The sequence below is a fragment of the Neomonachus schauinslandi genome, chromosome 11 (assembly GCF_002201575.2).
Source record: "Neomonachus schauinslandi chromosome 11, ASM220157v2, whole genome shotgun sequence".
NCBI classification, from domain to species: Eukaryota; Metazoa; Chordata; class Mammalia; order Carnivora; family Phocidae; genus Neomonachus; species Neomonachus schauinslandi.
The window spans coordinates 89,749,738-89,763,275 of record NC_058413.1 but is presented as its reverse complement, the minus strand read 5'-3'; the positions used below and the strand labels follow the sequence as shown (position 1 = coordinate 89,763,275).

Genomic DNA, 13,538 nt, shown 5'->3' with positions numbered 1-13,538 from the left:
CTGGGGGGTCAGACTGGAATAAATCAGATCCAGGACTTACCTCGCGGGTCCCTTTTCTCCCCAGTTCTCCAAAAAGAGAAACTACAGAGCCACTGGTTTCCCTGGGAGTGGAGTACGCCTTTCCAGCGTTCCTGCAGTGTCCCCACCCCTAACCCTTCTTGGGGAAGCCCAGCCTGGCAGAGGTATAAATAGGCAACTGGCAGCTTCCTGCCCTAACCTGCTCCTTTTTCTTTTCAAAATGGACAAGCCCTTGCTTTTGGGACTCCCCCTCCTGCTCAGCTGCCTTAGAAGTGAGTCCCTAGCCTTGAGGGTTGGTGAGGTGTGTCCAGGATAGGGGAATGGGTCAGAGCTCCCATGACGGAGGGGTTCTTATGGGAGCCTCATGAACGTTCTAATACCACGCCTTTCACCTCCAATGCATCACATCCCTTCATCAGAGGCTCAGTCTCCCCCTTAGAGGAGAAAATAAGTGGATTATAAAGGAATTGAGATTTTCATAGAAGTTGTGAGGCGGGGTTTGTAAAATGAGGTCTGCTGAGCACGTATCTCTTTCCCCAACAGTACTGTCTGGGTCACTGTATGACGGCGAACACACAAGTGAGTAGAAATAGATCATGGTGTGGGAGGGGGAAGAGGGGAGGAGGGAGGAGATGAGCCAGGCAGAGCGGGCACTGGGTCTTGAAAGGAAGCCAGAGATAGACCTTGCGTTTATCTTTCTCCTGTGGTCTGTGCTGTAGGGGCGGGTAGGGTATCCGCGAGTCCCCACGGAGGTGAAGGGAATTGAAAGGAAGATGCCAGGAGGCAGGTGCCAAGGCTTTGGAGGGACAGAAAGAGCCTAGCGTGGCCCCAGGTGAATCGCACAGGACGGAGCCCGTGTGCGGCAAGCCTCTCAGGGGCCCCGTGCAGGGCTAAATCTCGGACGAAATTGCAGATTTGATTTTCTTTTTCTTGCCAGCACAGTCCATGAAATATTTGTTGATGCTAACCACTACTTCAGTGAGTATGGAGAGGACCTGATTATCTCCGTCTTAAGTTCGTTCTTTTCCTTGCCCTGCCCCCTTTATTTCCCCTCCCATTTTTCCCAGCCCAATCTCCCGAGACCATAAACTCCCGCCCCTCTCCTGGCTTAGCCTCTCTTCATAGAGGTGGATGCCCACACTTCACGGGCCTCTGGGCAAGCCTTCCGGACTCCAAGCCGACTTCCGATCTCAAAGGGGAGGCGGATTTTCTCGTGGCAGCGGGAGATCGCCTCTCATTTCTATTCCTGGTTTCCCGGCCCCAATGACAGAAATCATTCAGTGTAGGATGTGCCACTTGCAGTTTCCAGGAGAGAGGTGTTCCAGAGGCAGAGGAATATGCACTGCTACAGAAGATGAGGGTTGCACGACTGGGAGGATTTTCAAGAGTAAGTTGGGGGACGGGGGTGGGGGAAGCTGACCGGACGTAGGAGCCGTAGGAAAAAGCAGGGACCTTATTTTGCCCCAGGCAGCCCCAGCCCCGGGATGCCTGATCTCTCTCTACCCCTATCAGAGACCATCATGAAAAATGGATGGAGGTGGTCACTGAGGGGTGGGGATCTATAGCTACGGTACCAGTATTTTGAGAAGCCTGCAGAAAGCAGGGAGACTGGGTGGAGAGGAAGAGGGGAGGCACAATATGGCCAGTGGAGAGCAGGTGCTTGTTGGAGTGGGGAGAGCAGCTCCTTGTCTGTCCATGCCTGGACCTCCATGGGGGTGGTTTTAAACTGTGGAGATAGAGGGGCCAATGTGAGCAATAGACACGGGTTAAATGGCCCTCTTGGTTCTTCTACGGTTTGTGCTAAGCGAACCCTTGGCATTTATAACCCTGACTTAAACCAGTGTTAAGATTTTCCATTGAAAACATTCAGCTTTGGAAATCCCTCCGTTGCTGCTGTTATCACCTCCCCACCCCCAAGAACTTTTGCAAACTATTCTGCCACTGCTTTCCTTCCCGGAAGGCCCTCAACTTGCAACATCTTGCAGTTCTGCATGTTTGAATAACAGAGACTTGAACTACACACAAAGTTGTTCTTGTTGGCTGGTAGGGGCTGGAAAGAAGTTTCTTTGCCGAAGCCTATTTGCTAATCTGTCTCTCCTTCCTCCTGCAGAAGATGGGACTCTGTGGTTAACCTTCATGGGCTGCCTGAAAAACTGTGCTAATGTGGACAAAATAAAATGGAGTGTCTACTTGGTGAAGTTCAGGTGCTGCAGGGGCTATGACCTTTGCAATGAAACCCTGTAGATGTTGCTAGTCCTTTGGGGGCTCCAATCTCTGGATGACATCATTGCCTCAGCCTCGTCCCAGTGATTTCCTAGAAAGCCACGTTTCGGATTGCAAACACGTGGTCCTGCCTTCTGCCTATGTAAGAAATAATCCTCTCCTTTTCTAGATTTTCCATCTTAGTCCCTGGTGGTGGTGGTGATGGAGTGGGGGAAAAACAAAACACTTTGAGAGTAAAACCAATGTCTCCTGCAGGTTCTTACGAAACCTAGTGCTTTCACTGTGTACAAAGTTGCTTCAGAATAAGAAGACTAGAGATGCCTGGGTGGCTCAGTCAGTTAAGCGTCTGACTCTTGATTTTTAGCTCCTGTCATGATCTCAGTGTCTTGAGATCAAGCCCTGCCTCGGGCTCTGGGTTGGGCATGGAGGCTGCTTAAGATTCTCTCTCTCCCTCTGCCCATCCCCCATCACATGCTCCCTCTTTCTCTCTCAAAAAACAAAAACAAAAACAAAAACAAAAAAACAAAGGGAGATGAGAATAGGTCAATTCTTTTCCTGGCTTTCCCCCTTCTTTCTGTGGTAGGATATGTTCTTTTCTTTTCTTTCTTTCTTTTTAAATGTTTCTCTCTCTCGATATTATCCTTTTTATCACACTCCCACTAAAGCACATCACCTTGGCCTCGTGGGGAGGGGAGTAGCAAAGTGAAAAGAGATAGCTTGGGTCTTCCTGAATTTTGTTCACGAATGCTATTCCCAGAGTGAGGAGAAAGGTGGAGCTTAGAAAAGAATTTGCATCAGGAATTCTGAAGAGAGAAAGCTTTTCTGCCTTCTAGAAGTGAGACTCTCTTTGAGGTTGGGGGTGGGAGAAGAGAAGAGGGCATCTAGGGGGTCTAGAGATAGTAACTTGCACCCTGCTTGCCTGGCAACCTCACAGGAAGGCATCAGTCCCTAGATTCGGAAGAGCTGCTGGATACTTCCAAGGAGATGAGACCAGAAGCAGCCACACAAATATTCCCATGTGTCTAGCATGGCATGGAAGAGGCTGAAATCGGTGAGATCTGAGCAAGGCATGTGAGTCTGGCCACTGGACATCTCAACAGTAACCTGTGTTCAGAGCTGTGCCCATGAGCAGATGCCTCCCCCCTCCCCCAGCTCACGCACACTCAGGCTTTCCACTCTGTATGGTTCTAGCACCCCGGGAAAAATAGGAGTGGGCATGCTCACACAGATGGAGACTGATTTCTAAGAAACTGGTAGGATGAGGCCTATTTATTTGATTATATAAATATAAGCTCATTTTCCTATTTTTGTTGAACTGATTATAATTCATTACTGTCACACATATTTTAATGTTTAGATTTGGCCAGCAAGAGTCACGTCAAGCATGTTCCTGTGTCCTTTCAATATTCTTGGAACATTTCCTTATATCTGCCCCAGCCAAATATTCCAGGCTCATTTGGTACTTTCCCTCTAGGAAGCCCTGCTTCTTTTCAGCGGGAAAGTTATTTAGAAACCAAAATTGGGGTACTAGGTATGCACATGGCTACTGGAGTGTCACTGCCCTTAGGGCTTCGCCGTGGCCAAAGTCGAAGAATACATATGTGTAGGTACACGTGCAAGTGTGTGCACACCACCCCCACACACATGCGCACTTCCATCTAGAATTTATTCTAGTTTTTTTTTCTCTTGCCATATTTATAAATCCCTTCTAGAGTGCTGAGAAACTGGGCTCCTATTATCTTCAATACATTTCTTGTTTTGTTATTCCCCTCTGTACAAGACCAAGCTCCCATTGCCACCACCTGACCCCCTCGGGCTCCAGCATCCCCCCCGCAGGCTACCCCCATGTGCAGATACCCTCCTTGCAACTTTCAGGTGCCAAATCCTTTTTTGGGTCACCATGCGCCCCACTTACATCTCGATGTTCCTTACCAGCCTGCCACTGCTGTCCACCACACAAGTTGCCCTCCTCACGCAGCTTGGACTCCAATGACCAACTGGACCAAGTGGCACCTGCCTAATCCACTCAGTCACCAACTGCCCAGGTTCGCCCTCATCTACCACCACAGCACTCGGCAGGGACACCCTCCTCGCCATAGCAGACTCTGACAATCTGCACCAGAGTGCGTGGACGTTGTCCTCACCCACTTGGGCTTCCAATCGTCTATGTTGTGCCTTTACCCAGTAACCTCCTTCATGGAGATCTACCTTGCTCAGCCCAAATGGCTTTTATTTTATTTATTTTTTAAAAGATTTTATTTATTTATTTGACAGAGAGAGAGACAGGGAGAGATGGAACACAAGCAGGGGGAGTGGGAGAGGGAGAAGCAAGCTTCCCGCCGAGCAGGGAGCCGGATGCGGGGCTCGATCCCAGGATCCTGGGATCATGACCTGAGCCGAAGGCAGACGCTTAACGACTGAGCCACCCAGGCGCCCCCCAAATGGCTTTTAGATTGAATTCTTAGAGAAGGAAGCTGAACATTTAAAAAGTTTTTTTTTTTTTTTTCCTCCGGGGGCACCTAGGTGGCTCAGTCAGTTAAGTGTTGGACTCTTGGTTTCAACTCAGGTCATGATCTCAGCAGGGAGTCTGCTGGAGATTCTCTCCCTCTTCCCCTCCCCCAATTCGCGTGTGTGCGTGCATGGGGGGGGGGGCGCGCACACGTGCACGCGCGCGCATGCACGCACTCTCTCTCTCTCTCTCTCTCTCTCAAATAAATAAATCTTTAAAAAGTTTTTCTGTGCTGCTTTTTCATAGTTTCTATCATTTCCCTCATTTCTTGTAGCTGCACTTTGAAATGTTGAGTTTCTATCCATTTTGAAGCCATATTTTTCTGACATCCTTTTGTTTTCTGTAAGTATGGTGTTCAGTGCTCTTGTCTCATAACATTATTATATGGGGTTTATTTGCAGTTTTTTTGTGTCATACATGCTTAAATTAAATGTGTTTTTCCGGGAAGATCCCCACGTTGGGCTGGCGGTGGACCGGGGGAGCCTTCCTAACTTCATCTCTTGAAGGCATTGAAAGGGAAGTAGTTAAAATTCTTCATCTCTCTAGAGCAACCTCTACAGTGATTTCCAAGATTTGCTACCTGCCATCTCCTTTCCCACCAGGATTCAAACTTTCTCTTAAAACTTTCTCGTTGCTACCCTGCTCAATTTCATTTCTACTGACTGTTCCTTTCTTCCTCAGAATGGAACTCTATGTTTGTGGGAGGGATTTTAGTGGCATATTTTCTATATTTCTGAGATCTTTGAGGCCACCCTAGCAGATCCTGCTTTGGTGTATGGCACTTTCTTTTTGCTGTCCTAGCTATTCTGCCTTACTGGTAAGGGGATTTGTGGAGGTTCATAAACCGTGCTGCTGTCTCTACCTTGTCCCAACTGGAAGACCACAGTCCTACCTTGGTGGTCCTTAGCAAAGATTTAAAATCAGCCCAAGAAGTTTAAGGCAGGTGCTTTCAACCTCCAGCCTCACAGCCTTTTCCCAGTCGTGGCTTACTATGTTCTTCCGGAGGCTATTTCTTCCTCCTGAGGGCCAGTGGGCAGGTTTTCCTGCCCTCATCAATCTGTGATAGAACTATAACTAGAGAGATGCACCCAAAGTGCTGAAAGAGTACAAATAATGTTCATGTTTCCAGTTTTTCTTTGTCACTGTTAGCAGGACCTTCAGAATAAATCAGGCAACCCATACGTCTGTGTTGAATACTTACAGGGCATATTTTGAAATATTCAGCAGTTGTTTCAGAGCTCTGTCCATAAAAAACATGAGATCAAATAGTAAGCCCCGGATCATATAATATATCAATATAGAATATATCATATCTCTTTGTGAGGTTCTGGAGCTAGCCTCCTAGTATTTCAGTCCAACCATGACTGGTGCAAAATTTGTGAGCAGAACAAAAGTTTTGAGGTGTGGTTTTCTGAGAACTTGTCGATCATGAACACATTTCTATTGCGCTTCTATGATTTTACACACATTTCTACAAAAGAAACCCTGTTTTCCTACTATTAATAATCCTCCAGATTTCTAGTTCCATAGAGTTGGTTTGTCTTCCTTTGATCAATTTTTCCAGTCTAAGTCTGCCACCAAGTAAGGAATCTTTGGCCAGAACGAGTGTTCTGGACTGGAATCTAGAACTAAGGTACATGTTCAGGGTCTGTCTTCCCTCACTGTTTCCTCTACTTCCTATCCCTTTCCCCCCCAAAATGTGAAGAACAGAGATGTACTCTACTTAGGCAAGAAAATTAGGAGGTGATGGGGTATTGTAAATGGGGCAATAAGAGAGTCAGAATCTCATGGAAATCCAAGATGGGAAACATAATAGGACGGGGTCCGAAAGATCGGACCTGGAGGGCCAGTTTGGGTATGAAGAAGCTCTGGGGATTTTGCCACAATGGTTTATGAAGCTTCCCTTCAAACTCAGTTATAAAATTGTGCCGGTGAGTCTCCTTCTGTCTGTATCACTCAGTGTCTATCTGCTAGTCTTCCTGCTACTGGTTACCTTCTTCACCTTCTATATTGTTTCCCTTCTCTCATTTGAAGTTTCCAATTTTGACTGGTTTGGGACCATTCTAGGCACTAACCACACATCATAGTAATGCCTCTGTGAATCCCTTCATTGTTGGAATCTACAGCCAGCATCTCCACTCTATCCATATAAATGAACTAACCAACCCTGAATGGAAGCGTCTACCATATTCTCTCCTCAAGATGCTAAAGTATAATATGCCTGCTAACATGACACAATTTGGGGCAAATCCCAGCATACATATATTGCAAATATTTCAAAATTAATTTGTATTTTAAAATGTTTTATTATATCTATGCAAATACAATGTGGTAGAAAGCAATAAGCAATTATAAGCCTGGATCAGGAGGGAAATTACTAAACCTGGGATAATATTATATTTTTATATATAATTATTCAGCTAAAAAAGAAATATAATAGTTTCTGCAGATTCTAACACATAAGAAGGCAAACATGGTAAAAGAAAAGTTTAACCTAAAATGAGTGAACAATAGTTTAGGGATTCATTTTTGTCATTTCATAGCTTATTATTTTTGTTAGAACACTACAGTGAAGTCTGAAACTCATCTCCCCTTGACATAATCTGTTGTAGGGTTGTGCCAGTAAACACTCAGTTTTTTATCAATGAGTTCACTGAATGCGAGGTAACATTTAAGTATTTTTCAGAACTGGGTGGTAGAGTATTCCTCACATGCCAGGAGACAGAGTAGTTGGTCAACAATGAGGCCAAGTGCTTATTCTGATGTACTTGGCTTTGTCATGAAAGCAAGATAAGATCATTAGAAACATGGTAGCTTTGGGCTGTGTGTCAGGTGTAGCTGTGGTTGGTACAGTTTCCCCAAAATGATGCAGGCACAAAGACTCTCTTGTCTAGTTCATTGACTATTCCTTTTGTGGAAGTTCGAGTTTTCTCACTTCACATTTACTTTCTCAAGCCCTTGCTTAATACAAGCCCTTCCTGCCCTCTGCCAAATACCTCTTCTATCCTTCTCTCAAATTTTCTTCTAAAATCTCCTGTGATTTCTTGTCCCTATTTCTATCCAGTCTGCCTTCTCTTGATTTTTACTCAGAAGCTATACTAGAAAAATACTTTGCTCCCTTTGACAAAGATTTTACCCCAGATTTAGCATCAGAACTTAAGGACAGTTACAGATCATCAAGTGGTATCAAGTGGTAAAGACAGGAGAATCCAAGCAGAAGGCAGAGATGGGTGTGCCCATTTTCCTCTTAATGAAAGCACTGACACAGGAAATACAGAGCTCCCATGGGTAGATCTCCTGGGACAGAGTGCAGAGTAGGGTCTGCATTTTGAGATAATGTGCGATTATGTTGCCACTGTGTAGGGGAAGGGCAAAGATTACTGGGAGAGATAGTTTAACTTCATTCACCATTAACTTATTTTGGTTGGGTCTCATCATGTTGAAGATAATCTAAATTTTCTCCATACAGCATTGACTTATCCAAATTATCCTTTCCAGTATTACACATGTGTTTATTAGTGCAGCAATGTGTTTCTCTCAGTAAGTCCATGGTATACTTGGAACATTCCCGCTTCACAAGCTTTACAAGACAGTTTTGTAAAATGAAACATATCTCCCTAAAGAGAGAAAAAAAGCAAATGTGATCACCTTGCTTAATCAAACTGTCTTCCCAGCAATAACGTCTTTCCAGAACCTCATTGGTTTTCTGTGGATGGGAATGAGCCCCAAAGCTGTGCCTACATCTCATCTAGGTCTCTCTGGACAGGATCAGGCAAAAGGCATCTGCCTCCCACATAGACTCCACCCCAGGTGGGTGTATGGAGAATTCTACTTTCCCCAGTCTCTCCTGTGGTCTCAGTTTCCCTCCACACCTTGACTGCAAGGAAGGTGGGCACCACTGGAAATGTCTTGTGTCTCTCTTTAATCCCCACTTACCTGTAACTCGATCCCCATAGTAATAGCAGGAATGGCAGGAATAAATTAAACTTCCAGCAGCGTTTCATGTGACTACGGCATTTGAATCCATCAAAGAAATCACATTCATGGCAAAATCGAATCCCTAAAGAAACAGAGGAAAGTTTGAAAGCAGAGCGCTAGGGAAAGTAATTCTGCTTCAGAAGCCTGCCCCACCTGTCAACATTTACACTGGTGAGGTGTAGACCTCATAAGAACGAAGTTGATACCTTTCCCAACTTCTCCCAGGGGTCCTTACTCCCTTGATCTGGTAACAATCATGACCCCAAGGATTCAAGCCTTCTCCCCCTTCACCCAAGAATGGGAGCAGAAAAAAGACACAAGAGCAGTGAGTAAGGAGAGTAGAATATAGTCAGGGAGGGTAGAGAGACAGTGTTTGAAAAAATCAGGAATTTCCCCTCTCATTGTGGCATTATCCAAAACCTGTGAACCAACTGCACCATACATTTCGATTTTGAGCCACCATCCTCTGTGAAAAGAAGAAGAAAAATTCTCCTTGAGCCTTTTTATAGCAGCCCAAAAAGTCAAGGTTAGAACCATCTCCCTTTCCTCCCCTCATAACCTCGCACCACCCATCACTGCCTCCCTCACCAGGCTTTACCTTCATCCATGAAGACCAATGTGAATATGCCCAGCAGAAGCAACTGCAACAGTCTGAGGCCCATTCCTGAGAGGGTCCCAGTGGGAGGCTCCAGCTTTATTTATTCCCATCACCTGCCCTCAGGCATCCCACTAGATCAGAGAATCATAAATTTCAGATCAAGCCACCTGAATGCTCTCTACAATGTTCCCAGAAGAGGGTACATCCTGTCTGCGTTTGCATTCCTCCAGATACTTAGAACTCAGCCCATCCAGACACCCCATTTCATTGTATTAGATCTAGCATAAGGTACTAATTAACACTGGCAGAGAATCTCTCTCACTAGTACCTCTTCACTTCACTTGTAAGTTCTGGATGTTGGCCTACAAAGAGCGTGTCTAACCCCACGTCCACAGGACTGCCTTTCACATATGACAAAGCTGGGATCACTGAGCATCTGTGAGGGAATTGCTCAGTCCCTTTCAAGTAGAACCATCCTGGACACTGGCCTCAGTGTGACCTCCAGCGGTATACACCCTTGCCAAAGTGGGTCATCAGGACCAGAGCCTGATACTCCAGATGTGGTCCGACTGCCCAGTGTAGCACCGCTCTGAGAGATGGATGGGACACTTCAAGAAAGAGGGGTGAAGAGGTTTAGATGATCTGTTTCCCTTGAGCTTTATTCATTAATTTGTCCAAGGGAGACAAAGACCAGAAATGGCTACAGTGGGAGAGACTCACACTGGGCGTGATGGGGAGGGAGGAAGACATATTTGGATTAGTCACTAGAAATGGGGTATGAGGGAAGGAAAGGAGCAGGGAGGCCTGGAAAGGAGTTTTCCCTTCAGTTCTCTGCCTTTGGACCTCCCTCTTTCATCTACTAAGTGTCACTTGATTAGTGAGACTTGCCAATGTACTCATGGGTAAACAGGAAATATTTGTATATATGTGCAAAACTCCCTGACCATGCTCGCCATGTCCGTTTCCTGTTTTCTCCCACATGTTTAACCTGGTTTGTCATTTGAAGGCTTTTCCTTATTTATGTTTGTCTCTTTCCCCTCTCAAGGATGAAAGTGCCGTGAATGCAAGATATTTCTGTGTTGTGTTCACTGCTTTCTCCTCAGCACCTAGAAAGAGGCCTTGCATCTATGAGATAACCAAAACTATCTGAGGAAAACACGAATGCACTGTTGGCATGGTTGACCTGAGAGGCACAAGGGAACAGTGCCCCCATACAGATAGCCCCTAATTCCCAGTTCACAGGATGACACTCCTTGCTTACCTTGTGGTTGGTTGGTGGTCACCACAAAGAAGATAGACATTGATAATGGCAGGTTCCTGTCTTGGGGAAAAGAGTGAGGGTGGGGCCCATTTATCTTGAGTGGACTCATTCCCAGACAGAGCCAGACACAGGCTACCCCAAGTGTGATCCCCCACATAATCTTCCCCTGCACATCTGGGATGGAAGGTTAAGTGTGCTACCTGCCTACTATGCGGTCTTAAACAAGTTACTCCCTTCTCTGTGCCTCTGGGACCTCACAGGTGGAAACAAGGACTGCCAGAGGTATATCAGATGTAGTTGTTAGGACTTAAGAAATTCACATATGAAGGGGCGCCTGGGTGGCTCAGTTGGTTAGGCATCTGCTTTCAGCTCGGGTCGTGGTCTTGGGGTCCTGGGATTGAGCCCCACGTTGAGCTCCCCGATTGCTGGGGGAGTCTGCTTGTCCCTCTCCCTCTCACCCTCCCCCTGCAACACATGCTTTCATTCTCCCTCTCTCTCTCTCTCTCTCTCTCATAAATAAAATATATATATATATAAAGAAATTCACATGTGGATAATGGTCAGGAAGACCCTACTTAGTGTCAAACGTTCTTTGAGCATGTTATGCACTTGATTTCTTTGAATTCTCTGAACAATCACATAGGTTAGAAAGAATTGACCTCATCTTCCAGTTGAATCCCAAGGGCACTTAGAGAGGAAGTATTTTTCCCCAGGGAACAAGGTGCATATCTGTTTGATTGGGTGGGCTATTATCTTTCCACTCTACCATGCTGTTTCCTTCTCTTTACCTTCTGGAGAAGCGTTTCCAGGGCTGGAGATGACTGTGGGGAGAGAGGAAGGGAGAACAGGTAAGAAAAAGTCTGTCTCCGTTAAAAAATAAAATAAAAAAAGGATCTCTCTCTGCCTGGCAGAGACAATATTCACAAACTAACTCCCACTGAAACTAGGGCATCCTGCAAGCCTGGCTGGGATCTAAGACTTATGAGCCACTGTCTGGGAAGTAATTTCCACAGGGACCACATTCATGAGTCTTGCATTTGGAATGTGTGAGACACAGGCACCAATCCATGGATAGAAGTCCGGAGCGTCTGAGTTGGGAGAACCAAGCTTATGCTTGGAAGCAAAGGACCCCGTGTTCTGGCTGGGAAGATGCTCCTGCACCATGATCTGGCAACCAGGGATTAAAATCGGCCGTGAATTCCAAACTTTGTGCAACGTGTCTCTCTCCTGTGTTCATCCAGGCAACTTTGAACAATGTTCTACTTGGAATAGAAGTAACAGAAATTGTGGAAACACACCAAACTCCTAAGAAGTACATAAAACTCCCTTTGTGCTTCCAAATCTGAGAAAGACTGTGAACATTTGCCATACCTCCATACAAGAATACTTCTGTGCATACGTCACAGGTTCACGTTCCGAACAACTGTCATAGTTGACGCGGCATGTGTGAGGTTGTGATTTGTTATTGTGGAAAGGGTGCCTTTATCACCGGACCTGTCTTCCCCTCCTAGAATGTGAGGCCCAGAGATGGCGGGAGGTTCAGGAGCTGGTGCCCTGGTAAATCCCTTTAAAAAGGTTAACACCAGAGTCTGCCTTCCAGACTCAGCCAGAAGCTTTGGCCAGCTGCTTAGCCCTTCAACACCTCCCACCTGAGGATCTCTGTGTGGGCCCCAGACAGATCTTGGACACCTGCGGCCACCTCTCCCTCCCACAGATAGAGAGGATGTGCTCTGTAGCCATTCTTTCCTCCCGCCTCCATATTTGAGCCCTGGAAGCAGGTTCCCAGCCCTCCCCGCTCGTGGAGCTGAGAGTCTGCACCTTCGCCCCTCCTCTCCTGGCTCCTGTTCAAAGCCTTTCCACCCTGCTGCCCCTTCCTCCATGGGAGGTTGTAGGACATGCTGTCCTGGTCCTGCCCTGCTCTTGCCCTGCCCAGAGGCTCACCCTGCACCCACGCCCTATGTCTGCAGATGGAGGAGAAGGTAATGGACTTGAGGCCACATTCGGCTCCTTTGTGGTCAGCCCGAGGTTGGGCTCACCTTGCCCCTGCAGGAGGACCCTGAAAGGGCAGGGGATGCAGGGAAAAAGAAATCATTAGCCATCAGGGAAATTCAAATCAAAACCACAGTGAGATACCACCTTACAGCAGTTAGAATGGCAAAAATGGACAGGAAAGAAACAACAAATGTTGGAGAGGTTGTGGAGAAAGGGGAACCCTCTTACACTGTTGGTGGGAACGCAAGTTGGTACAGCCACTTTGGAAAACAGTGTGGAGGTGCCTCAAAAAAATTAAAAATGGAGCTACCCTATGATCCAGCAATGCACTACTGGATATTTACCCCAAAGACACAGATGTAGTGAAAAGAAGGGCCATATGCACCCCAATGTTCATAGCAGCCATGTCCACAATAGCCAAACTGTGGAAGGAGCTGAGATGCCCTTCAACAGATGAATGGATAAAGAAGATGTGGTCCATATATACAATGGAATAGTACTCAGCCATCAGAAAGGATGAATAGCCCACTTTTGCATCAACATGGATGGGACTGGAGGAGATTATGCTAAGTGAAATAAGTCAAGCAGAGAAAGTCAATTATCATATGGTTTCACTTATTTGTGGAACATAAGGCATAGCATGGAGGACATTAGGAGAAGGAAGGGAAAAATGAAGCGGGGGCGGAAATCGGAAGGAGAGATGAACCATGAGAGACTATGGACCCTGAGAAACAAACTGAGGGTTTTAGAGGGGAGGGGGCTGGGGGGATGGGTTTGCCCAGTGATGGGTATTAAGGAGGGCGAAAACAATGAATCACTGCATCGAAAACTGGTGATGTACTGTATGGTGACTAACATAACATAATAAAATAAAATTTAAAAAAAAGTTATTTTCAGGGCTGTTGACCTCAAAAATAAATAAATAAATAAATAAATAAATAAATAAATAAATAAATAAA

General features: G+C 46.0%; 1 protein-coding gene across 1 annotated transcript; it reads left to right on the top strand.

The window, feature by feature from the left end:
- Positions 1 to 238: 238 nt before the first annotated feature.
- On the top strand, positions 239 to 2,262 carry PATE1 (prostate and testis expressed 1). Its single transcript, XM_021696560.1, has 3 exons — positions 239 to 321; positions 1,245 to 1,405; positions 2,129 to 2,262. The coding sequence occupies exons 1-3, from the start codon at positions 239 to 241 to the stop codon at positions 2,260 to 2,262; spliced, it is 378 nt and encodes a 125-aa protein (XP_021552235.1).
- The last annotated feature ends 11,276 nt before the right edge of the window (positions 2,263 to 13,538 follow it).